The sequence below is a fragment of the Balaenoptera ricei genome, chromosome 3 (genome assembly GCF_028023285.1).
Source record: "Balaenoptera ricei isolate mBalRic1 chromosome 3, mBalRic1.hap2, whole genome shotgun sequence".
NCBI classification, from domain to species: domain Eukaryota; kingdom Metazoa; phylum Chordata; class Mammalia; order Artiodactyla; family Balaenopteridae; genus Balaenoptera; species Balaenoptera ricei.
Genome location: NC_082641.1, coordinates 11922739 through 11946657, shown reverse-complemented (window position 1 = coordinate 11946657; position 23919 = coordinate 11922739). Strand labels below are relative to the sequence as shown.

Here is a 23919-nt window from a genome sequence, read left to right as displayed (position 1 = left end):
AAAACTCTTCCAAAATGAAGCATAAATATCGACAAAAGGAATTGTCTTTGCTGGGCTACAGAGGACATTTTCCCCAAGTGACTAACCCCCTTCTAAATGTTACTATGCTGAATCTCACATATGTCACATATTTCTCTGTGAACAGTCGAAGATGCTAATGTTAAAAGGTTAACAGCAGAGGCCCAGCCCGGAGAAGAATCTTCCTCGTAAAACCCCACGTTATGGAAGTGGTTGATCCCTGTAACGAAAAGGAGGAATGTTTCCCATCCCGGGGAAAGCGTGACCCGTGAACAAGCCCCGTGGGGAGCCCAGCCTGCCAAGGCCCCTCAGGCCTGCACCCCCTACGAGCCTTCCCGCGGCCCGAGCCGCCCGTCTGCTGGGCCCGCTTGCGCACGTGGTCCCCGCGTGTCACCACCCCCGGCCCTGGGAAGCTCCGCTTCAGACGTGCTGCCTCATCACCAGCCTCTGCTGGTCTCCTTCTCCCGCTGTAGGAACTTTTCAGACTGCTCAAGGCCACGCGGTGTGTTCTGTGGGTGGGGGAAGGGTGGGAAGGGAGAAAGCGGCTGCCAAGAGGAATGAAGCTAGACTTGCTTTCTGGCGCGGAGCGTTCAGCCCCTCACAGAGTAATCAGAACTATTGGAAACATCTGTGCACTTGACAGAGCCTGAGAAATGAAAATCAAGCCTGTTCTGACAAAGAATCGCATACTGAGTCAAAATTCTTTTCCAAAGCCTTTAGAGAGTTAGTAACAAAACCTAGTACCAGAAGAATGTCTTCAAACAGTGCTAGAATTATCATTAAAAAAAACCATATCTTCTTGGCTCTACCCCTAAGAATAAACTGACTTTTCCCATGAGAATCTCCTGCACAAATCTATAAGGGGGAGGATTAAATGGGCGTTTTCTAGTCCAGAGAGGAGACAACCCATGGATTTCTGCCTCAATGTTCGCATTTGAATATTTTAAACTTATTCCAAAGCTTGTCTTTAAAACCAGGCTTGTTAATTAAAAAGACTTTTTTTTTTTTTTTGTATAAAAGACTTAAAATAACTATTTTGGAGTATCAATGCAAGTCATTACAGCCTTTTACGTAGAATTAAACTCCTAATTAGAAAAAGTTTGGGTTTTATCCTATCTATTATCTACAGTGACACTTCTACCCCTAGTGACACAATTTCATCACTATGTTGAAAGTGTTACCATTCCATTTATCTAGTTTAAAAATTCACTTTTCCTTTCCAACCATATTTTGTGAAAGTTTTCACATTATCTTTTTCACATCTATGTATTTTATGGACTTGTATCAGGGGCTCCCTACCACAAGCATTTGGTTTAGGACTGTAATTTATGAAAATCTCAATTTCCATGACTCACATTAACACTTGTGACATTCTCATCAGAAGATATTTTTTTCCCAATCTTTCTGCTTTTCACCTTAAAAAAATTAAATGTGGTGACTAAAAAGCATGACAGTAAAATGGCCTTAATTGGAGCACGGACCATGGATACTATAATGAAGTGCCTCCTCCAAGACCAGCCATGTCCCTCCGAAAGCGCTGCTGGGGGAACTCCTGTGACGTTGATGCACAGACAATTAGCAGAACCAAAGCAGGGCCCCTTTGCCTGAGTTCCCTCAATGACTGAAAATGAACAAGCTGCTGTGTTTCACCCAAAAGAATGAAATACTCACCTGGTCGCAGGCACGTGAACCTTCAAAAACCGTCACACAGGACAGAACTTTACTTTTTACATTTTCTGGAGAAACCATGGTATATTGTTTTGCTTTGCCTGAACCCAGTTAAAGACAGTAACTGAAGCAGGGCCGTGGCTGGGCGCTTCTCACCCACCGCTCGGGCTCTGGCATCCCCTCCCTGGAGCTCTGTAATGAGGCATGTCTACTTTACAAGAACGTACAGTTCTTGAGAGACAACAGCAAACACCTGATTTGAATGACTGGCTCGCAGGTGAGTTCTGGGGCGGGCTCCGCCAGAGGAACAGGGGCTCTTTACGACTGACACGCGGATGGTGTAGTCCTCTCTGTAAATGAACCTGCTTCGAGAAGCTAAGATCAATTGCAGGTGGGTGTCTGACCAACTTTCCGAGAGCGCTTCAAAAGAAGAGGGGGAAGCATTCTACTAAAAGCCACCTTCCCCTATGGAACAGAGTGTACCAACCCACAGTCACATCCTACAGCCCAGCACGGTGCAGGCACTCGAAACCTCACAAAAGGGCCTTGCGGTTTTGTGCAGGCTTCACACAGAGCAGACCAAAGAGTGGTTCCTCGGTTAAAGGGGACTAGAAAGTAGAGCTCCATTAATTACCAGCTCCGTGGTTACAAGAGGAAGGCCGCCACCAGCAGCCAGAACAATTCCCCAAGGAAACGCGTTACCCCAGCTTCTCCCTGGGCAACTTTGCGGAGGCCGGAGGCTTGGGCTTCTCAGCGGCCGTCCTAACCACGGGACCATCAGGCCCCTTGCTCACCCCAAACCCAAGGCCAAGTTCACAGGAGAAGCCGTCACAAAATCTGCTGCTGGGTTTCCAAGAGGACCACTGTGAATCTCTCACAGATTGGGGTGCAAAAAGAAATCTGTCAGAACTGAAAAATGGTTAAGATGGCAAAAATGTTGTTTCTCACCACCCTTCCCCCAAGAAAAAGAAAAAAAGAACGAAACAAAAGGAAACAGAAAAAAAGAAAAGAAAAGAAAATCTGTGAGAAAAAACTTTTTCAAAAGCAGCAGCTTACCCTACCCAACATTTTTACCCAGAAAAAAAATACTGAGTATAAAATTCAGGGAGGTTAATCCTCTACTCTTTGCTAATGTGATCACATGCTGGTTTTGACACATGAAAATATCCCTTGGAAGCCTTCCTTGACTGTGATACACATGAGGTGCAACGGAAAGTTAGACATCAAGAAGCTAAATTTAAAAGATATATTTGAAAAGGCAAACTTTAAGTGTAAAAAGCCAGGCAGATCAGAGAGAGGTCAGCGCCGAGGTACCAGGCCTCCAGGCTCAGCAGAAGCTGGCCTGAACCAATGCCACACTTGCCCTCACTCTGAACATTTTAGAACGAGAGGCGCCGAGGGCTGAGCCGCGGGGCATGAATGAAACGCTGCGTTGGCTGAAAAGCGGAAAAATGAACGAGGCTCGGGAAGCAGTCGGCTGGACCCCATCCGTACTACTTTCAATCACAGGTCCTGGAAAGCAAGACCCCTCTTGGGACAACTGAGCCCAAAGGAGCCTGTTTGCTGTGTTTCCTGAGTAAGCAGCCCTTATCCAGAAAAGTCCATTTGAAAGGCCTCTTTTTTTTCCCCTGAAAATCTAAGGTATGACAGCCAGGTGACAGGCCGACTGGGTCCCTCACCCAAAGGAAGAACCACCAGAATAAACCACCAGCCTCGAGTCTGAATCAAAGATGGGCCGTCATTGTGAACAGTGACTTTGACCAGGACTGTAAAATTTACATGGAAAAGCACTTCTCGATGCACCGCTATTTTTAGAAACACTTTTGTTACAGTTATACCTAAAGTTGTAGTTTTGAAAAATCTGCCTTTTCTTAGAAATGAGGCTCTCTGCTCTAGCGTGGGGGATTTTGTGTTTCTGATTGAGGAACTAAAGTCAGCAAAGACTGCATTCATTCTGTGGCTTTATGAGAGCACTTAAGAAACTTGTTAAAAACTACAAAAAGCCACAGTCACTTAGAAAGACAGAGGGAACCAATGCCAGCAGCCAGCCTCGCCAGGCTGCCGGCGGGGAGGGCTCTCTCTGCTTGTTCCCGTGGAGCAGCACCTGTCCTGGGCTGCACAGGCGTTGATGCCCTTGCACCTGCGAAGGCACGAACCAACCTCGTGCAGAGCACGGACTCATCCTACGGCTGATGCGGCAGGATCACAGGGGAGTGGCTGGGAAAACGTTTCCAGCGAGAGTCTCCCGCTTCTTCAGAGGCTGCCCATTCAACACGCGATCAGTATTCTGCTGTTGGGCCCCAAGGACGTGCAAGTTCAGGAACTGAGTCTGAGCAATTTACCCTTAGCACAGCTTCTAGCTCCTAATGAACACAATTAGCTTCTAAATGCACTGCAGTCAAGAGCGCTAAGAGGCCGATGTACGGCGGTCGGCAACAGCCAGTAATGAGTGAGGGAGAAGGAGGCAATTTCTGAAATGAGGACACAGTGACAGTCGACATCTAGGCAGTGCTCAGGGCGTGTAAGGCACTGTTCCAAACGCACATTTTTAATGCTCACAGCCCTAGAGTGGGGAGTCGTACTGTCCCCTGTTACAGATGAGGAAACTGAGGCACGGAGAGGTTGCTGAGAAGCAGAGCTCAGAGGCCTGGCTGGGGAGCACCTCCTTGCTCTTAACCATCTGCTGTTGGACGCTAAACACTTTGCTTACTCGACTCTGTTACCCTCTGGGCAGAGTCGGGACCCGTAACTGACGTCCCGGGATTAAAACCATGTGCTGTCCCCAGAAAGGCTTCTGAACGAAGCGACTCAACTTCACGCCCACGCGGGCCAACCTACACGAGGCTCCGGGACCCTGGCAAGGGCAGCAGGCTGGGCAGCTCCTGGAGCCAAGGCTCCTTCCTGCTTCTGGCAGCTGCAGGCAGAGGGGAGTGTGAGCTTAGGCGCGTGGCACACAGGGCCAGGTATGTGAGGAACGGGGCTGAATGCAAGCGTGAGGCACTTCCTAAGTAGGCTGAATGCAGGCTTCCTTTCTCCAAAACTTGAATCCAGCCTCATTTTAAAACGTATTGGCATTAATTACTTTATATACTACCTCAGCGCTGCAATTTATGTAAATCCATTCAAGTTCCTACGGTGCAGACTGCCACTTCACAGAGGTTTATTGACTTTTTAAACTACGTAAATTTCATATCCCCAACAAGTGCTATATATACTTCATGAAAAGTAGCTGAAACCATTTATTTTTTTAAAATGTGTGAATTCATATACTCACATCACAAGCTTAGGGGCAATTCGTGCCAAGTATCAGTCTCAACTGAATTTCTCGTTCATTACAAATAAGCACGGCATGGCTTCAGACCTAAAGAAGGCTCACACCTGGCCCCCTGCTGGCTTGGGCCGCTTTTCCACAGCCTGCCCTGTCTGGCCTTGGTTATTTTTTTCATCCTGACCTCAAGATGGTTTGTTCTATAGTAGTAGCCTGTATTTGATTCGCATATTTTCTATTTTCCTTATAATATAAATTTTTGTTATATGAAGCAAACCACAGACTAATAATGCATACAGAAGGAAAAAATATTAAAAATGCTTCTTTAATACGCCAAAATATTTAGCTCCTCCTCAGCTCTAGTGTGAAATAACAGGGTCTAGACCCCGCCAGGTAATTAGATCCACATTCCGTTTCTGGCTTCCGCTCTCTATTCTGGGTGGCCCTGCGAGGGTCACCTGGCCTCCCTCGTCCCCGCAGTGACCTGGAGGCGTCCCCTCCCAACATCAGGGAGACAAGCTCAGGACAAATGAGACAAGAATCTGGCAAGCATTTGATTTCTTTGGAACCCAAATTATATTTTCATGAGATCACTTTATCAGCACAAGCACCATTAATATGGGCAAGAATCAGTGCTACACTTACATCTGGAACAAAGAGATGGCAGATTTTAAAACCGACCTTTTCGAAGAAGGAAAGGTGCTCGGGGGTCCTGTGGTCTGTATCTGCTAACAGTGTCCCTGGAGAGAGGGTGTCTCCAGGCCCCTCCTTAACCGACTCTTCTAAAACCCTGTGCCTCATCTGAGAGTTACTACAGCCCTGGGCAGACAACTTTTCCTCAAGAGTTCTCCAAGAGGCCAAGCCGAAAACATCCCCCCACCCAGTTTCTGAAATGGAACCAAACTCCATGATAACAACTAACTCATAACAGACATCATAAATTAAGTCAAACAGGCAGAATATGGTTAAGTAATTTCCCTTGCCAGATCTATCTGCCCATGTCATCAGAGGCTATTTAAACTTGAAATATGTAGGGTGGAAAGAACCTTGGGACATATGAAAAGTTACTGCCATCAGAGATAACAGGGTTTTCTGGTTAAGCCTAGTTCAGAGGAACAGTGCATTTTACAAACTGACTCCATAAAGGATGCAGTTTCTTCAGTGTATTCTCCGGAATCATCTACTGACCCTGAAATGTTCTACCAGAGAAGCACAGAAAAGGAGATGGCTACAAGAAAACCTCCCCAAAGCAGAGAACAGACACGTGTAGGCATATGTGTGGTCGCAAACATGGGCCTTCTTTTGTACAAGGCCTCATGGGTATGGCCCCTCCAAACTCCACATTCTGACTTATCCATAATAAGTCTCACACGCTGCTTATTTTCCTCCCAAATACAGAACACAAGAACGGAAGAAGACAACCCGTTGCAATTCTACGGTCTTAGGAAGACATTTCATCCTTTTTGTGTACTTCCTATTAAGGACCTATGGCCTCAACGAGGGGTATTAAATACATGCCACATCCACTTAAGAAAACAGTTTTGGCATGTCACTACGCGAGGTGGTTAAGAGTCATGAGAACATCAGGTAGGCTGAGAGCGGCTGAGTGAGAGGCTGCTATCACAGCTTCACCCGGGAGCACAGGCAAGGCGGCACCTGCAGAAGGGGCCCTGGGGGGATTTCTGAGCTATGGAATGAAGTTCGGTGGTAAGGTATGAGATGAGGTAAACAGAAACTGGTGAGTTATCTTCACAGATAAAATATTTAAGAGGCAGTTCTTTAATAATTCTAATACCCCAGTAGATCCCCAGTGTAAAATGATTAATTTCCGCAAACCTATACTGTTGTTAGTGATGTATCCCTTCTCTCTCACTGGGTACACAATGTGTTGTCTTAAAAGCAACAGTTCCTAGGATAATGCCTTATTTTTCTACAGGAGTTGTACAGACTCAAATCCAAGTTCACATAAGCCTATTTTGCTATAATAGATTCGAAGTAGAACTAGTTGCCTCTTCCTAACTCCAGGGCAGAGCCTTCTCTCTGGGGCAAACCTCCTGTGAATCCCGGTCGGCGCCCCGCAGCTGCCAGCCCCCAGTGTCAGGGGACAGGGCGCCCGGGGGCACTAGCACACGGTTCTCTGTGGGCCAGAGGCACAACCTGGCACCAGGCAGCTCCATCTCAGAGCCGGAGGCTGGAGAGCCAGGAGCCCCTTCCCAGATGCAGGGGGCGTTTCCAGACTCCCACCACCACCCATTTACATATAAACCACCCAAGAAGCAAAGCCACCCTTTCTTCTTGGGCCAACCACCAGAAAAATCTTAACACCCCTTCCAAAAGACAGAACTTTTTACATTTATTTTTCTCTGGCAATTTCATTCAAATAACCTGTTTTTTAGATAAACTTTTAGACTCAGGTAAACCCAGACCAGATCCATGAGAGGACACCTGGTAAGACTGTGAGTTTGGGGCTTGGTGGACCTCCAGCTGGGGCGGCAATGCTCAGCCTCGGCGAGGCTGTGAATTGGTCCCCTCGGCGGGAGCCACGATTACTGTGGACTTTTCCTTCAGGTGGAAGTCTTGTGTAACTATTAAGATAACCCAGTCACCTCAATTACTACTTTTTTAAAAGAAAATAATCGGGATTACTCTAATGAAATGTTTCCAAGTTCAAACTTTATTTTCTTCACTGAATGACTATGGTGGGGGGGGCCTCGGGGAGAGAGGCTATTAGGGACCAGATGACTGAACATGTCATTTATCTTATTCCTCATTATTACTACTGGCGAGAAATATTTGCTGAACGTAATACACTGAGCTCCGAACAAAATCACACGAGACACTCTTTTTGTTCTCCAGTCCTGTTACTCTAAGCATTGTAAGTTCTAGGACTTATTATTTAGTGAAGTCAAAAAGGAGGTTGAGAAAGAGCTAATTACTCAAATTAGAAGGATTCTGAAAATGAAATCAGTGTAGGAAACCAGTATTTTTAAACCTACTTACTTCTGTCCTGGAAACAACATTCAACACCGTGAATTCTGCAAAAGCAAGTGAGAAAAGACCGAAGCCTGGGACCCAGACTTGCCGCCTGAAGCAAACCCTGACACTGGGCCCCCTCCTGTGACAGCGGCCGTCTCCAGTGACGGGAGGTCAGGACAGCGAGTGGCTGCGGAGACACCGTGCAAAGGCAGACCTCTCCATCCCCTCGGGACTAAGGCCTCTCGCGGGGAAGTCCAGCCGTGCCAGGCACTGAGAAACCCAGGAATTCTGGACCAACGGCAACTTCAATGAAACCCCTACTTGCTGTCAAAAACTTGCTTTAAGAGCTTGGTCTAGCCTTCCAGAAAAAGAACAGAAGAGGGGCTCATCTCAGTAGGAACTGCGGACTGCGGATATCAATGCCTCCACCGGCTTGTACAGGGAGGGGACTCTGGTCACCTGTGCATCACGTAAGCCCAGGGTTCCAACTTCTCCCATCAGTTTATTTCGTAGGTTTGTGGATTCTATCAAGACAGAACCACAGGACGCTCTAGGCCGCTGCTGCAGAAGGTAAACCACAGACTTCTCTGCTGCCAATCAGACCCTCCCTGCTGGCGGTTAGTGCACGGGCGCCACAGGGCCCACCCGCAGATGCCGCCGCCCCGGCTTCGATCAGAGCACCCCGCTTTCACACACCAGGGCTCTGTGTACGATTTAATTTAAAACAATAGGGTCTTCTGCTTAATATAAAATAAAAAAGCTTGAACACACTGCCTTAGAACACGCGCACAGAAAACCATGTAACAGCACTGGGGAGGGCGAGTGATTTTTTCCTGAATCTTCGGGGTTCAAGTCTGCTAGCCCTGACACTGCAGATCTTTGCTCCTGGTACCATGTCCGGGCACCTCTTTTAAGCCACGGCAGCTGTCTGAAATGCTGATGACAAACTGCCATCTATTGACCGACCGGAGACCGGCCGCGTGCACCGGCCCAAAGAGCGGGCCAGCTCAGGCTCACCTTATCGCTGTCCAGCGTGTTCTGAGACGTCCGGGACGCGATTGAAATCGTATCAGGCTGGCTGCTGCCATCTCCTTGGCTGTCCACATCCTCTCCATCCCTGGAGACACAGAGAAAGCCCTGACATGGCTGGATTTGCTTTTCAAGAATGGTAAAGATGGGCTATCAGCCATTGGAGGAAGAACAGATTTGTTTAAAGAGGTGCAAATCGGTCTCTGTGATTACGGCTGCCACCACGGTATTAATGACGATAGATGACTCTTCACTGAGAACAGGCTTTTTGCTGGGCCTTGGGCTGAGAGTCTAACATCGACCACTGCACTGAGTTCTCACAGTAATAAAATCCAGTTGATAGGGTCACCACCATTTTAGAAATGAGAAGCAAAAACGTCTAGATGCTACCTAACTTGTCCAAGGTCACATGCACGACTTACACATGAGCACAGATTAACACTTGGGGTGGAAAAGGAAAAGAATTAGGGGTTTGTATATAGACTTTCATTTACTTTAAGCTGAAGGAGGCTGTTGTCTTGACAAAGGAATTTCATTACTAAGAATGATGTTATATATAAATTGTATTCTTTAAAAAATTACTCCTCAATATTTCTCAAAAATATTTGAGAAAAATGATTTTTGAAAAATAGTAAGTTTACATTGCCTTGTTCCTTTCCTTCAATAAAAGCAAACTTACAAAAAAAATCCCCAGGCACTGACCTCCTCCCCTTCTGTCTCGTTGCCGGAGCTGTTTTGGGGATGTGAATGGGCTCCTTCAGGGCGCCTTTCAGGTGAATGGTCCTTTCCTGGATCACCTCCCGGATGTGCTTGATCCAGTCCTGCTTGTTTTCTATACTGGAGGCCTTGACAAAGTGTTAGAATCAATCAGGATACAGAAGGGGCCTTTTCCAGAACCTGCACTAACCACACTCAGGTCCCCGCATTCCTGGAATTGCCCATTTAAAAAATAACTTTTCAGCAGAAAAGCAACCAGCTCCTGTGTTTAATTTCCCACCAAATAAATGACTCTAATTTTGAATATCTTGTCATCAAGACCGTTTTTATTCTATAGCGTTCATGTTATTCCACATCTCTGAATATTCTAGTAATCAATCATTCTCCAGCCCTAAGACCTGTTAAGCAGCTCTGGGTAAATATGAAAACACAGCCACCCCCAAACCCAAGTGTCTTGAGGCCCTTTAGGCAGACAAGTGGCCAGTGGCCCGTGGAGCATCGGCAGGAGCCTGAACCAGTGCCCCAGAGCTTGCCACCTCGCCCCCTTGGACTCACGATCAACAGGTGCAGCTGCACCGTTTCCCCACCTGCGTCCGCTCCCCATCCCCACTTGCACGCTACGCAGTCGGGGCCTCCCTAATCCTCCTGTTATAACTGAGGACCTGTAGTGCGGACACACTGGAAATGTGCCTCAGGCCACACTGCCAGCAGGTGAAGAAGCCGGGATTCCTGGCGGGTGGACACCCCAGCCCACCCCCCCAACCTCTGCCTGTATCCACGTCCGGTTAGACCGCTGGGACAAACCAGGGTGGCCTACTGCCAGTTACATATGGTGGATTTCCCTCAACTCCACCGCAACACTGGAGAAAGGTTCTCTGGAAATGACACATCGTAGATACTCAACAAGCATCGGTTGAATGAACACATATGGCATCACTTTTTCCAGATTTTTTTCTTTCACTATGCCTCAAAGGAGGTGGTTTTTTTTTTTCCTTTTTACATGTTCTGGGCCTTAGTAACAGTTTTTAATTTCCTTACGGAAAACATCAACCTCCTATGATATAAGCATAATTCCCTGTGAATGATTAAAACAATCGTCAGTGGGATTATGGATGAGATCACGCAGGGAGGGGAATCCAGCATTTTCTCATGGTGGACCTTGTTTTTGAAAATACAAAGTCAAAGCCCGTGCTGGGAAAGGTAATTAAAATTGAGAACTCTCTTTCTAAATAAAATGTTTTCACTGGAGGATGTGTCTTCAAAGTTAATGAGAGGTAGTAACAGAGAAATAAGTGAAGGATAAAAGGGGCCTCCTGCTCCTCTCCCCAGATCTGATGCCTGGAGAGCAGTAAAACCGATTTCTCCTGGGGTAGGAGGCAGGGTGACTAGGGAACGGGGGAGGCTGTGCATGAACTAAGCGTCTCAGGGTGGAAAACTGTGAACAACACAGAACTATTGGAATTTAAATGCCTGATACAAATGTTTGGGACGTTAAACAAAGGGAAGGACAAACAAAGAAAGGACATTTGACAAAGTCTGGAGATCTGTACCATGTTCAGAAATAAAGAAAATTCTCATAATTTAAGTAGAGCAAACTGACCATTACATTTATGGAGAGCAATTCTCCTAACCTTAAAGAAATTAAACAAGGAAAAAAGGCACCAATTTTTCAGAAAAAGTAAAAGAAAGGTATCCCAGCTAGAGTACTAAGCAAAGGCCCCACTTGGCTAAGAGAAGGGAATAATTTGTTTCATACTCTCAGTAGTCTCAATCTGTTGAAGAAAGGATTTAGAAATAAAATTCTCCTTTCCAGACTATAAAAGTAAAAAAAGGTCACAATTTTGTTCTACAAGTACTAGGCCATCACCATCACTGTCATTACCACCATTACTGTCACCACCTCTACCACCACCACTGTCTACACCATCTACACCACTGCCATCTCTACCACTGTCTATACCCTCAGCACCATCTACACCATAACCACCATCGCCACTGCTAAAATATCCACCACCTCCACCCTCACCATCTCCACCCTCACCATCTCCACCACCATCTACACCCTCACCATCTCTACACCCTCACCATCTCTACCACCATCTACACCCTCACCATCTCTACCACCTTCTATACCCTTCACCATCTCTACCACCATCTACACCCTCACCATCTCTACCACCATCTACACCCTCACCATCTCTACCACCATCTATACCCTCACCATCTCTACCACCATCTATACCCTCACCACCTCTACCATCATCTATACCCTCACCACCATCTACACCATAACCACCATCACCACTGCTAAAATATCCACCACCTCCACCTCCACCCTCACCACCTCTACCACCATCTACACCATAACCACCATCACCACTGTTAAAATATCCACCACCTCCACCTCCACCACCATCTATGCCATCAACACCACCACCACCACCACTAAGCAGTCTCTAAAATTAATAAGGACATCATTTCCTTTAGCCTCTCATTAGAAGTCAGAAAAATATTACCCCAAATTCCCTAGAAAACTTTCATTTGGTAAACCCTGCAAGGAAATCTGATTCTTCAATTGCATCATGAGTATTTTATTATGTCCTAAATGAAAGTAGTCCATATCTGGCTAAAATATCTGGCACTATTTCTCAGATGTACCCTTTGGCATGTGTCACTGCAGCTAATCTGGATAAATACTCATAAGTTGGAAGTTTTAAGGTCTTGAGTATACTTCAAAACTTTATCCCTTAGAAAAGTTCAGCTATCTAATATCGAGCTATCAGTGCAATTTATATTTTATAGGGCTTTACGCCAGTATTGACAAGAATACACTGGGTTGGTAGTCATATATTCATTGCAAAACAATCCATCATTTCCATGTGAATAAAGACCTTAGGGACACAATGGCTTCCACGGTCAGCGGTCACTAAAGTACAGGCTCTACAAGAGCGCCGTACTGTTAAATAACTCACAGTTGCTGGAAATACCGTAGAGAGATTCAAAAGGAATGTAAGGGACAAAATTGCTGACATGCAAGTCCACACACCAGAGGCCCATTAAGCTTTTGGCTCGTCTCCCAATATTCTACAAATCTTCAGCTACATCTGAAGTCGCTTATGGTCTTTCCAGATAGCTCAGAGAAAGACAGTTCCATCTGCATTTTCTCAAACACAGGAGGAGGGAAGTCCACAAGACACCCTTAGAGCCCTCCAACTTTCCTAGGAGAGGTTAGTGTACTCAAAACAGCATTCAAATTAAATATTCAAAGATATATTCCTCCCTCAAAGACTACATACTCCAAAGCACCCTTAGTGTTTCTGAACACTTTAAATGATAACATTACCAAACCCTATACCTGACCATGACCGACCCCCCTTTTTTCTCTGCCTCCAAACTGGAAAGCCAAAAAGAGTCTAGGACCCCATGAAGACTCCTGGCACGTTCAGCCTTGAAACTGTCAAAGGCCCTCACAGACTCATCAGGTGCCTATTTTCCTTTGGAAACCAGAGGTCAAGTGTACAATGGGAGCTACTGGTCCATATCTCCCTCCTCCTGTACCTCAACTTCTTGCATCTCTTATGGAATCACCCAATTCTTTGCAAGACTGGAAGAATGGAGAAGTTTAGAAAGACCTTTCTCCAAGTGACCTTTTGTAGGCAAGCAAAAACTTAGCTCGAGTTATTTCACCACTAGAATACCAAACTGAATTTATTCTACTTACTGTTCTTTTTGTGGTAATCACCAATCTCTACAGAACACAAAGGGAACAATAAAAGGACATGAAAACCAATATGGTTCAACAACAGGACAAAGCACTCACAGACGCGGTAATCTTGTCACAAAGCACATTCCCGAGCTTCGAATGGACGTACCTTAAGGACAATTTTATTATCTGAAGTTGGCGTCCTCCCCACCCACAGTGCAAATTTGCAAGGATCTCCTTCAACGTGTTCTGTGACACCCAACTCTGAGGTCTGGATAAAAAGACAATTACATAATTAGGCAACAGTAAAATTCTGGCAGGATATAGAACAGAGACAAAGGAGACCGTTTTTGATGACTTGTGCTCACGCTAGGTTGTAATGACACAGTTTGTTTACACTGATACATACTCCTTAGACCTCACTTTAGTTAAAATGAGGAAATTTTGTTCTTAGGCTACACATGATTGGCTTCATCTCTTTCGCTTCCTCTGAGCACCTCCACTGGAAATCCTGATGCAGGTCAACAAGCAAATCCAGAAGAAGAAAACCAAAATATCTAGAAAGTCCTATTTCCTATTATCTGGAATATCAAGAGTTGACTATTTTCAACCTTATAAACAATAAAATGAATCTGTCCTAGTTGCAAAAGAGCTGCTACCATGTACCTTCATTAACGAGCTAGCTTCACAGAAGAAGCTAAATGATATTTTAAAATGCAGTTCGTTTCCAGTGTTTATCAATAGCATTAATGTTTAATATTTCGCCAATCATGTTAAGGGCTAAGAGACAAACTTTCTCTCTATAATACATGCATTTGCAGGAGATGCAGAACACGGAAGAGTGTAGATGAAGGTCAACATCTTCATCCTCCCCTGCAATCAGGTTCACCCCAATGCATTCTCTCCCTTCCAGCAAAGGAAGTGATTCATAATTGTGGCCTCTGAGGGAACCTTAACTTTTAAAAGATAAATTAAGTGAAGATGTATCAGCTTCTAAAACAGACTAGCTTGGTCCCTAGGGACTGATTAAGGCCAGCTAGTGAAATTATTAGCCAGCAATGCTTCATGTTTTCTTTCCAGTTACAATATGATCTAAAATGATGTAAGGTGGGCTGTGATCCAAAAGACAATCTCAAACAGGAAACAAGCCAAAGAAAATGGTATGCCTATCATTACTTGAACTTGCAAACTCCAGATTATTATTAAGATGATTTCTACACTTGGTAGTATTCTATTACTTTGGGAATTTGATTAATACGTGGATATCATAAAAACGTATAATGTATAAGTTATCCAAAGTCCAAACATCTACCAATATTTATAAGTGATTTGCCATATCTTGTGAAGAAACCAAATTCTACCGCATTTTCTATTCTCTGATTGTGATTTTTTCCTCCCCCTGCCCAGCAATTTTGTGTTGAAAGCCCTCTGAGATATCGCCCACGAAAGGAAGGCGAGGATGACACCCGCCCGAGACTTTTCGGAGCGTCGACCTGTGGTTTAAAGATACTCGTGTGGGGCTGCCACCCGTGGAAAAGAGCACCAGGTGTGTTTCTCTTGCCCGGAAGTATGCCGTCAAGTTCAAGAAGAATTCAGATGCATCACTCTATCTACCAAGCGCTCAAGGGAGGCTGTCTACAGGCAGGTGGGGCTGTGTATCTTTAAAACGATTTCCGCTTATAACATAAATTTTCTCTAATAATGGTATTCTGCTGCTGTTTTTCATAACTGTATTTTTAATGAAAACATCAAACTTCATCATTAAGAGCCCACAGTGAGCCACCCAGTAGGCTGCTTCAATAAATTCCAATGTCGGTGAATGAAATATTAATTATAAGGATACGAGACCTTACTTAATCATAGTCTAACATGATTGATTTATTTATAAAGCTAGTTAAGGCACACAGGAGAGAAATAATTTAAGTTCACTTACAAAGTGTCTTCTTACCCTGCAGCTGGATTCTACGGAATTTAGAAAAAGCAAGTTTCCTACGTCTAGGGACACTCAAACTCACAAGCGCCCTCTAGTGGACTCAAGGCTGTTAGAATTTCACTGAAGAAGCTGCTTCAGAGTCACACTTCAGGAGTTTGGGAGGTTAAACTGAAGGCCACACACAGTAATTTTTCTCTGACCACAAGAAGCTGCAACTGTGTCACCTTTAAACTTACAATTCTGAAGGCCTATACTTACAAACAATTTGCTTTTATAAAGGTACTTGCTTCTGCCACTGGAATCTTTCACTTCTTTACTAAACACTAAGGACATTTCAAAAAGGAAGAGGTGCCGTTCTCGACCCTTCCGAATTAAGGTTTTCGGGTCCCACACTTGGAAGGATTCCTGCAGGATGAGTTCTCCCTGAGACTCAATGTTTTCATCAAACCCTAGAACACGAAAGAAAGGAGGCACGGTCAATTCGAAAGAAAATGAAAAATGATGCAGTAGTAGCATTATGGCTACTTAAACATTTGCAAAACGCCCATCGGTTACATCTCCGATTAAAGTTTCCCATCTGGGCCTCTGGCTCCAGCCTCGCCGGCACTGACAGAGGATCATTATTCCTCAAATACAACGTTGCATGTATTTTCCCGTGTTCAAAACAAACGCAGCCTTATTCTGTGGGTCCCACCTCCTCACCCCTGAGGATCTGCTTTCAGCCCGGCCCGCAGCGTCACTCATAGCGCTCCAGCACACAAGCCTGCTCCGTCCAGGAGCGCTCACCGACCACCCCCCCACCTGCCACCAACTTGCAGCTGCGTCTCGACCCTCTGCTCCCTCAGCCTGGAACATCCTCCCCGGACATTCTGCTGAAGTCCCAGCCTTTCTTCAAGGCCCTGGTCTGGCCTTCCTTCTGGGAGACGTCCCCTTCCTTGGGGGGTTTCTCTCCTCTGGACACGAAGCTCTTCCAGCGCGTCGGTCGCGCTCTGGTCACTGGCTGCCATTCACTGCGGCTGTCTCTTCCTGAAGTGGCCGACACCCGGGCAGGGGCTGCTAGCCATGTGCCAGCCTCCAGGGGCCCCCTCCTCGACGAGCAGAAGCCCCTCCGCGGCCGCTCAAGCCAGCACTACATTTCCCAGCCCCCCCTGCGGCCAGGAGCAGCCACACGCACGCTCACCTACGCCCGGGCCACGCGGGGAGACGCGGGCACAACTTCCGGCTTCTGCCCTTCGAGCTGTCCCCTCCCCGCTCTTTCCCCACGTCCTGGTAGATGGAAGGCTAATGTGGCCTTGACACACCCTGCAGCTGGCCAACCAGCAAAACGTCCAAGGAGCGGAGAGAGAGCAGCTGGACAGAGCCTGAGTCCCTGGTGACGCCCTGAGGGCTGCCCACCAGCTCGGGATTTTACATCAGAGGGGGAAACGGTGCTCCGGCTTGGCCTCTGATTTGGGGGGGGGGGGGGTCTCTGTAACTAACAAATAGCAGCACCTCTGCCCTAACTGGGAAACCGTTCAATGTGACCAGTGGTGACCACACAGGCTGGCTAAAGCGTTTGGCGCAGGATTACTTCGCCGGACGCGGGGGGGGGGGGGGGGGGGTTGGTCACGTGGCGCTGGCGGGAGGCGGGAGGCGGGGGGACGTACCTTCCAGCATGCTCAGGTGCATGGCGTCGTTGGCCCGCTTTGGCACGCTGAGCATCACCTCCAGGCCGTCCTTAATCTCCCCCTTCCCCTCCTCGCAGCACGTGAGCAGCTCCTGTGGGAAACCAACACCGTGAACGAGCCCAAGAGAGCAAAATGCTCCACTATGGAGGTCTTTGCAGAAATGAAAGAGTTTGTGAAAATCCATGACTTTCAAGATAAAAACAGACTGTGGTCAATTGGGCAGGGATTCGCATAGAGAACGAATGATAAACCTGAACTGCCTCTTAATCCAATGGATGCAAGGGTTTGTCCTGCTCAAATCAGGACGTTTCTTCAGTTCAGAGGAAACCACATGCAGTCAGAGATTAAAACGAAGTTAGTGTACACGTCAACTACCGAGCCTCAAAAATGACAAATAAAATATTTAATCAGTGTAGCAAAGCACAGTCAGCTAGTGGTTACATCCGAAGGTCAAGCCAGAGTCCAATTAGCACTGCTCTGCTTGCACAGGACCCCAGCATGATTCTGAGCCCTCTGGTGCCGCGAACACGACGTCCCCTCTGCCCTGGAGCTGCCCTGTCTCACAGTGGGAACAGCATCGCTGCACAGTTACCTACAGGGAAACGCTTCTTCTCTGTGCTGGGACATTCAGAAAGCTCTAGTGATTGCAGCACGCCTCCCTGGGCATAATTACATTTCAGATCTGCGTAGGGGAACACCTGTCATTAGATGAGCGACAGCAGGACAACAGATTCACATTCTGGTGGGCTCCAAGATATTTTCTCACCAGAGCATATATGATTTTTATCAGGCAGTAACAGTAACAACAGCTTTCTGTGTCCTGGTGCTCAACAAGAGGGACGTGGCCCTGCAGTCAGCTTTGGCCATACCCTAGATGGTTTCGGGCAATGCAGCTGCCTGACAGGCCCCTCTTCTCATGGCCAGATGATGTGCACCTATTATTCTGAGCAGCTTGGCAAAAAGTGCCTTAAAACTGCAATGTGCTGAGACTAACTTCACTGTCAGAAAACCCTCCTCGTTGGGGAGCCAGCATAGCTCATGACTGCTCTCTTGAAGAACCCCTGGGCAGAATAAAGTCAGGTTTTATAAATTAAAGCAGAGGTTTAACAGTGAAAGACTAGATGTGAGGTCACCGAGGAAGAGATCTTTACTAGAATCACGTGCTAAAAACAGAACCCATCAATCCTGAGGACACTAAGAGGTAAATTGCCTTTGCAGAATTAGAAAGCAAAGGGCAAACGTGAATATAAACAACTTAGCCTCCTGACTTCTATTTCATGTTTATAGCAACCACATATTTCTGCCGTGGTGGTCATAAAATCACTTAATGGGGTTCTGATACCGAAGTGCAGGAGAGCTTTTCCAATATAAGAATGCCATAATGGTATCCCTTCACAAAAGAATGTAGCCACTTTTTACTGTTTCTAGATTTTTTTGTATTAACAAAAAGGGTAAAAATAAGGGTTTCAGGCATTCATAACTTCATCTTCTGTATTTCTTTTATATCTAGAAAAATTACATGATCATCTCCTATTGCTGTGTTAGGACTGAACTGAGGACTTAGGTGGGTTCATGCAATGTTCTTACTGGGATGAATGGATGTGGGTACGTTCTAATGTTTAATAACATTCACCAGCCAAGGAAACGGTGGGGTAAACACCATGAGATAGAATTTGTAAATTATTTTTCTTGTAGTCAAGAAAATGTGCGTCAATTATATATAATGAATTCTGTAACAACTCTTATCACAAATTCTAAGTTTTCTTCACCATTCTATTGTCAGAACTAATCATTATTTGATTTTTACAAGTGTGATTTTAACTATAATCATTCATAACCAAGAAACAGCAGAAGTCAGTCTGATACAAGTCATACTGGGAACAATGGTACTAAATCATCCAGGACTGACAATTTTTCCTTCCTTTCTCATTTTATGTTAGGGACTAGGGTCAGTCAACAAAGTTCAGGTGCGTAATCAAGAAACATACTATTATTTACCAGATGCACTGACAAATCGGTCGGGGCAATAAATGGCAATGAGTTATAAAATAACATTAATTTGCTAGGTGTTATTTCAAAAACTCGGGGTACTTTACATACATAAAACAATGTCAAAATGATAATGCACAGTGCATAAAATTTTTCAGGTTGAAGAGGCTTCATACATACTTTTAAAAGGAGCTGATACTTTGTTATTCGCTGAACAGGTTTAATAAGGTAGGAAGAGATGGAATTGGCTAATCCGTGCCGCTGTTGTATCTCCTGAATTAAAAAAAAGCACACACACACACACACCACTGTGTAAGTCAGATAACAGGAACTAAAAATTTACATTCATTTACCCCCATGATGAATACACACAAACCACTTTTTCTAAAGTAGAGATCACTATTGCTTCTTTTAATAAGCTCAACGTAAAAATAACAAGTCTCGGTCATCACTTTGAATACTAAAGACACAGCGCTTCCCCTGTATTACAGGCCTTCACGTGCAGAGGTCAAGCAGGGAAGCCAACCACTCCTGGTGCCGGCATCACCGCGCCCGACCGGCAGTCAGACCCTCCCGCTGCGGCTCCTGAAGCTTCGGCCACGTGCGCACCCTCGTCACAGACCACATCGCAACCCTCCCTACTGGAGGCTCCCGTCGTCCTCGCTATAAGGAAGTCCTCTCTCCTGCTTGCTCTCATTTTCACACCAATCTACTGTATTTGCAGTATCTTAGCTCTTGGCACCCTCCTTAGGGCATGGGTTTTTTTTAATGACTTTTGATTCCAAACAGCACACGTGCCATACGCTCAATGAGGCCTTCGATAATCCCAACTGCATGGAACCACAGTGTTGAGCTCCACATAACGGCCAAGACCCAGGGTCGTGTGAAATGCCGGAAAGAAAAGGCCTCCCTGGGCTGGGAGCAGCCTTCATATGCACCCAGGCAGTGATGTGTAACTACTGGTCATGAGAATGGCAACGAAATAGGGGCATCTACAGGCAGGGCTCCACCTCAAAAGACAGGAGCTAAAATGTATCCTAATTTCCCAGACTTTCGGAGAAGAGCAAGATGACCACACTCGGCCATGTACAAACGTAAAGACGGAAACAAGTCTGATACCCTCGTGGCCTCATGCACCAAATTATACATAAAATTCGAAAGTACCTTGTCTTTTAATCAAAATTTATTTGGCACACATTTGACTCTGTTCTGGAAACCCCCAAATCACTCTATATATTATATCATGAGGCTCCATCACCTTTCGTACTAAATAACCTCCCTGCAACGTGGTCCCAATAAAGATGAACCATGTTTACACCAATGAGAATATAATTAATGAATCTCCCAATGGTCTGAGCTGTTAGAGTGCTATTTGTAAAATTTTACTGATAGGCCACTTTTGGAAGTTAATAACATCATGAAATTGAAATGGGAAAAATAAATGATCAAAAAAAGATTCAAAGTTATTTTTTTTATAGAGGGGAAAAGAAGCTTAATTTAATAGTTTATACTCATGCTTTTTACATGATATTACATGGAAAAAATTAATGATTATATATAAATTGTAAGTAATGACATATATACACATGTATATATTAAAATCTGAATTTTTTACAGATATACAGCTTGCAGTATTTGAGAAGCATCTTTTAAAAACAGAATATAAGAATATCCCATTATAAATGTGATAGATAAAAATGGTATCATGCCGGGGCTTCCCTGGTGGCGCAGTGGTTGAGAATCTGCCTGACAATGCAGGGGACACGGGTTCGAGCCCTGGTCTGGGAGGATCCCACATGCCGCGGAGCAACTAGGCCCGTGAGCCACAATTACTGAGCCTGCACGTCTGGAGCCTGTGCCCCGCAACAAGAGAGGCCGCGATAGTGAGGGGCCCGCACACCGCGATGAAGAGTGGCCCCTGCTTGCCGCAACTAGAGAAAGCCCTCGCACAGAAACGAAGACCCAACACAGCTAAAAATAAAATAAATAAATAAATAAAATTAAAAAAATAATACAGACATACATTTAAAAAAAAAATGGTATCATGCCATCCATTAGGTGAAAGTTATGGGTCATGCTGCATTTTATGTACACGAAATGCAACTTAGAAAATATCACAGCTTCTTTAGTAATCTATTACTTACATCAAAGTAGGATCCTGCATGCTCTAATATCAGCTGAGTAGAATCAGGCTTATTTTTGCAATATGTGACATACATCTGAAACTTGTCTGCCTATATAAACAAAAAGAAAATTAGACTATCTCTTTCAAATGACAATAAATCAAATTCTGATAAACTTTTGTGTAGAAAAGAAGCTGTGTGTATAAATGAAATTCAAGCCCCCAATTTAAGAAACCCTACTTTATAAAGAAAGCTATTAAAATAAGAAACACATCCTGCTAATAGGACACACGTCCTCCCCTGGCCTGGAGAGTCGCGGCTGGATGCCGGCCCCTCTTCCCATGATGCTATGTGCAAGCGTGAGGGTCACACTTAGAGAGCAGGGCCTGATCACCAGGTCACTTGCCTCCTTCCCTCCCTCCTGACCGCACAATCCTCCCTGGCAGGGCTGGGCACTCATGATTTACCTGCGAATCCCCAGGGCCACGAAGAGGCCTGGCACACTAACTCAACATTCTATTTCAAACCATCACGACTATCAATAAAAAGCTTATTCCACATTAATAACTAGCTGGAGAACGTAATTCTTTGAGGTAAAGTCTACTTCTCTCTCTGTAGACACCAGGAGAAAATGGCGACACTTGAGAAATGAACAGTATTCCTTCCAACTTCCCTCAAAGCAATTGTGACAGAACAAGCAGCTGAGGAGGTTTCATTACCCAAGTTACAAAGCAATGTCCAACGTCCTCTGGCAACTGTTCATATTTTTCCAGCTCTTTTAGGAATATGCTGCAGAGAGAGAAAACGATACTAAATGATTACGGTGTTTTAAAACATTTGACTAGTGCGATATGCTGGGAATTAGACCAAGCATACTGTGAATTCAGACGATGTCAAACTTCATCATTTTAATCAAATGCAGTGAAAACTGTAACTTCTAGATTTTAACTTAACAAAATGTAGAGCAAGTGCTCTGAACTAGGGTAAGTTATTGCGACTTTCAAAGAGTTAACCAGTTTAGCCTTTGAACACTTTCAACAGTAGCTTACTTCTGGGGAAGTGGTATGTTTAGTAGCTAAGGACATAATTTAGGGAGGTAAACACTCAACCTAGAGAACCCGTTTAGATGCTAGCGTCCTTGCTGGGGTGGGGGGCAGGGAAGCAAGGAAGACACCGCCCGTTCTGGCCCAGCATCATCTTTCCACAGGCTATTTGGGCTGCAAAGACTCCACCTAGAGGAGCTTCTGCTGCCTTGTTTTTGATCTTGAAAATAAAACCATGTGCCTCCTATGGCCTGTGGAAAGTGCACTTTATTTTGGTCACACTACACATCTGTTCAGTCCTCAGTTCCTTCCTCCTTCTTCTTAGAAAAGACCAAACACCAGCCGGCAGCCCACAGAGGGCAATTCTTTCTTTTAACCCTAAGAAGTAACTGATGTAGCAGCTGATGACAGAGGCTTGAGAGAAGTTAGGGTTCCTACAAAAACAGCTTTCAGTTTTCCTAATCTCATTTCTATAAAAAGTAAATACAAAGTTGAGTCTCTGCTAAAATAGTCTCTAGAATGTCTGTCCTTGTGAAGCAAGTCTGGCAGGCCTCCTTCAAATTTCAACAAAATCACTGGAAGCTATGCTTATTTACTGGAAACTTTCATTTGTCATGAAACTTTAGCACAGATTTCCAGAGTAGCTAATGAGGTCCCCAAAGATAAAGCCACTCACTTATTGTGAAACTCATAGATTTCCTGCATGTTCCCGAAGATAATGAGCTCTTTGTTCACAATGCCCGGCGGGATCTCCTCCACACCACTGGTCATTTCCCACAGGTAGGTCTGGCCGGGAGGGAAACAGAGAGGGTTAGAGGAAAACCCATACCTCACCTTCAAGAAACAGGTACTCCTGACCTCTGTAAATACGTACCCAGAGTTAATGTATAATTGAAAATATATCTTAACAATACAACCTTTTGCAAAAAAAACATGAGGAACTATTTTTTTAAAATCTCAGTTGTTATTAATACTTGAGAATCGTTTCCATACTTTTCAGCTCTAAATGTATTCCCAGCTTCAAATTTTGGGATAAACCTACTCCACAAGGTACAGCAAATATTCGTTAAACTACTGAGCATCAGGTGCCAATCATAATCGGTAGGCACATTTCTCTGAAGCTGCTGTAAAATTCTACACAGAGAGAATGTCAGCCAGGCCATCATGTGGTAAATGGAATGAGAGGATTAGTGCTGTATCATCTCTGTAATGAGCAAAAACACGCCTAGAACTTCACAGAAGTGCAGAAACATGCACAGAAGGCGGCTCGTGCACACTTCAAATCTCAAAAATAACAACAAAACGCGATTATTTTAAGAACTGCCAACAGGTAAGAATAAACAGCAACACTATACTCCATCTAAATAAATAAGCAGAAAAACTTACTTACATCCATACACTCCCGGAGGTCTCTTACGTAAGCCTTTTCAGTTTGAATTAGCTCAGCCATTATGAACCTTAAAGCAGAGGAAAAGACAGCAACTAGTTTAGTTCACAGTCAGGATACGTGCTTATTTTAACTATTTACATTTAGGGTCTATGAGATAATAAGGTGGTTGAAAAAGCATTAGTCAGTGATATGTTCTGGAGAATTAAAGCAAGAATAGATAGAAGAATTAACAGTATCCAGTAACCAATTCAAAGGAAAAAACATTCTGGAAAAAACTTTGTTAAGGTACCTACTGGTCATGGTTTCTCAACTTGGCAGTACTGACGTTTGGGGCTGGAGGATGCTTTGCTGTAGGACTGTCCTGTGCATTATAAAACGTTTCGCAGCATCCCTGG

The 23919-nt window shown here is 44.9% G+C and overlaps 1 protein-coding gene across 4 annotated transcripts in view; it reads right to left on the bottom strand.

Annotated features, from left to right (window-relative positions):
• Positions 1-23919, bottom strand: part of TRIO (trio Rho guanine nucleotide exchange factor) — a 383177-nt gene that overhangs the window by 80832 nt on the left and 278426 nt on the right. For all 4 annotated transcript variants that reach the window (XM_059916123.1, XM_059916125.1, XM_059916124.1 and 1 more), the window contains exons 24-33: positions 23525-23591; positions 22811-22920; positions 21811-21880; positions 21113-21202; positions 19149-19241; positions 16959-17070; positions 15571-15761; positions 13549-13650; positions 9662-9804; positions 8948-9047 (exon numbers count right to left, since the gene is read on the bottom strand). In XM_059916123.1, coding sequence (XP_059772106.1) covers positions 8948-9047; positions 9662-9804; positions 13549-13650; positions 15571-15761; positions 16959-17070; positions 19149-19241; positions 21113-21202; positions 21811-21880; positions 22811-22920; positions 23525-23591 — 1078 coding nt within the window. The remainder of the gene's footprint in view (positions 1-8947; positions 9048-9661; positions 9805-13548; positions 13651-15570; positions 15762-16958; positions 17071-19148; positions 19242-21112; positions 21203-21810; positions 21881-22810; positions 22921-23524; positions 23592-23919) is intronic.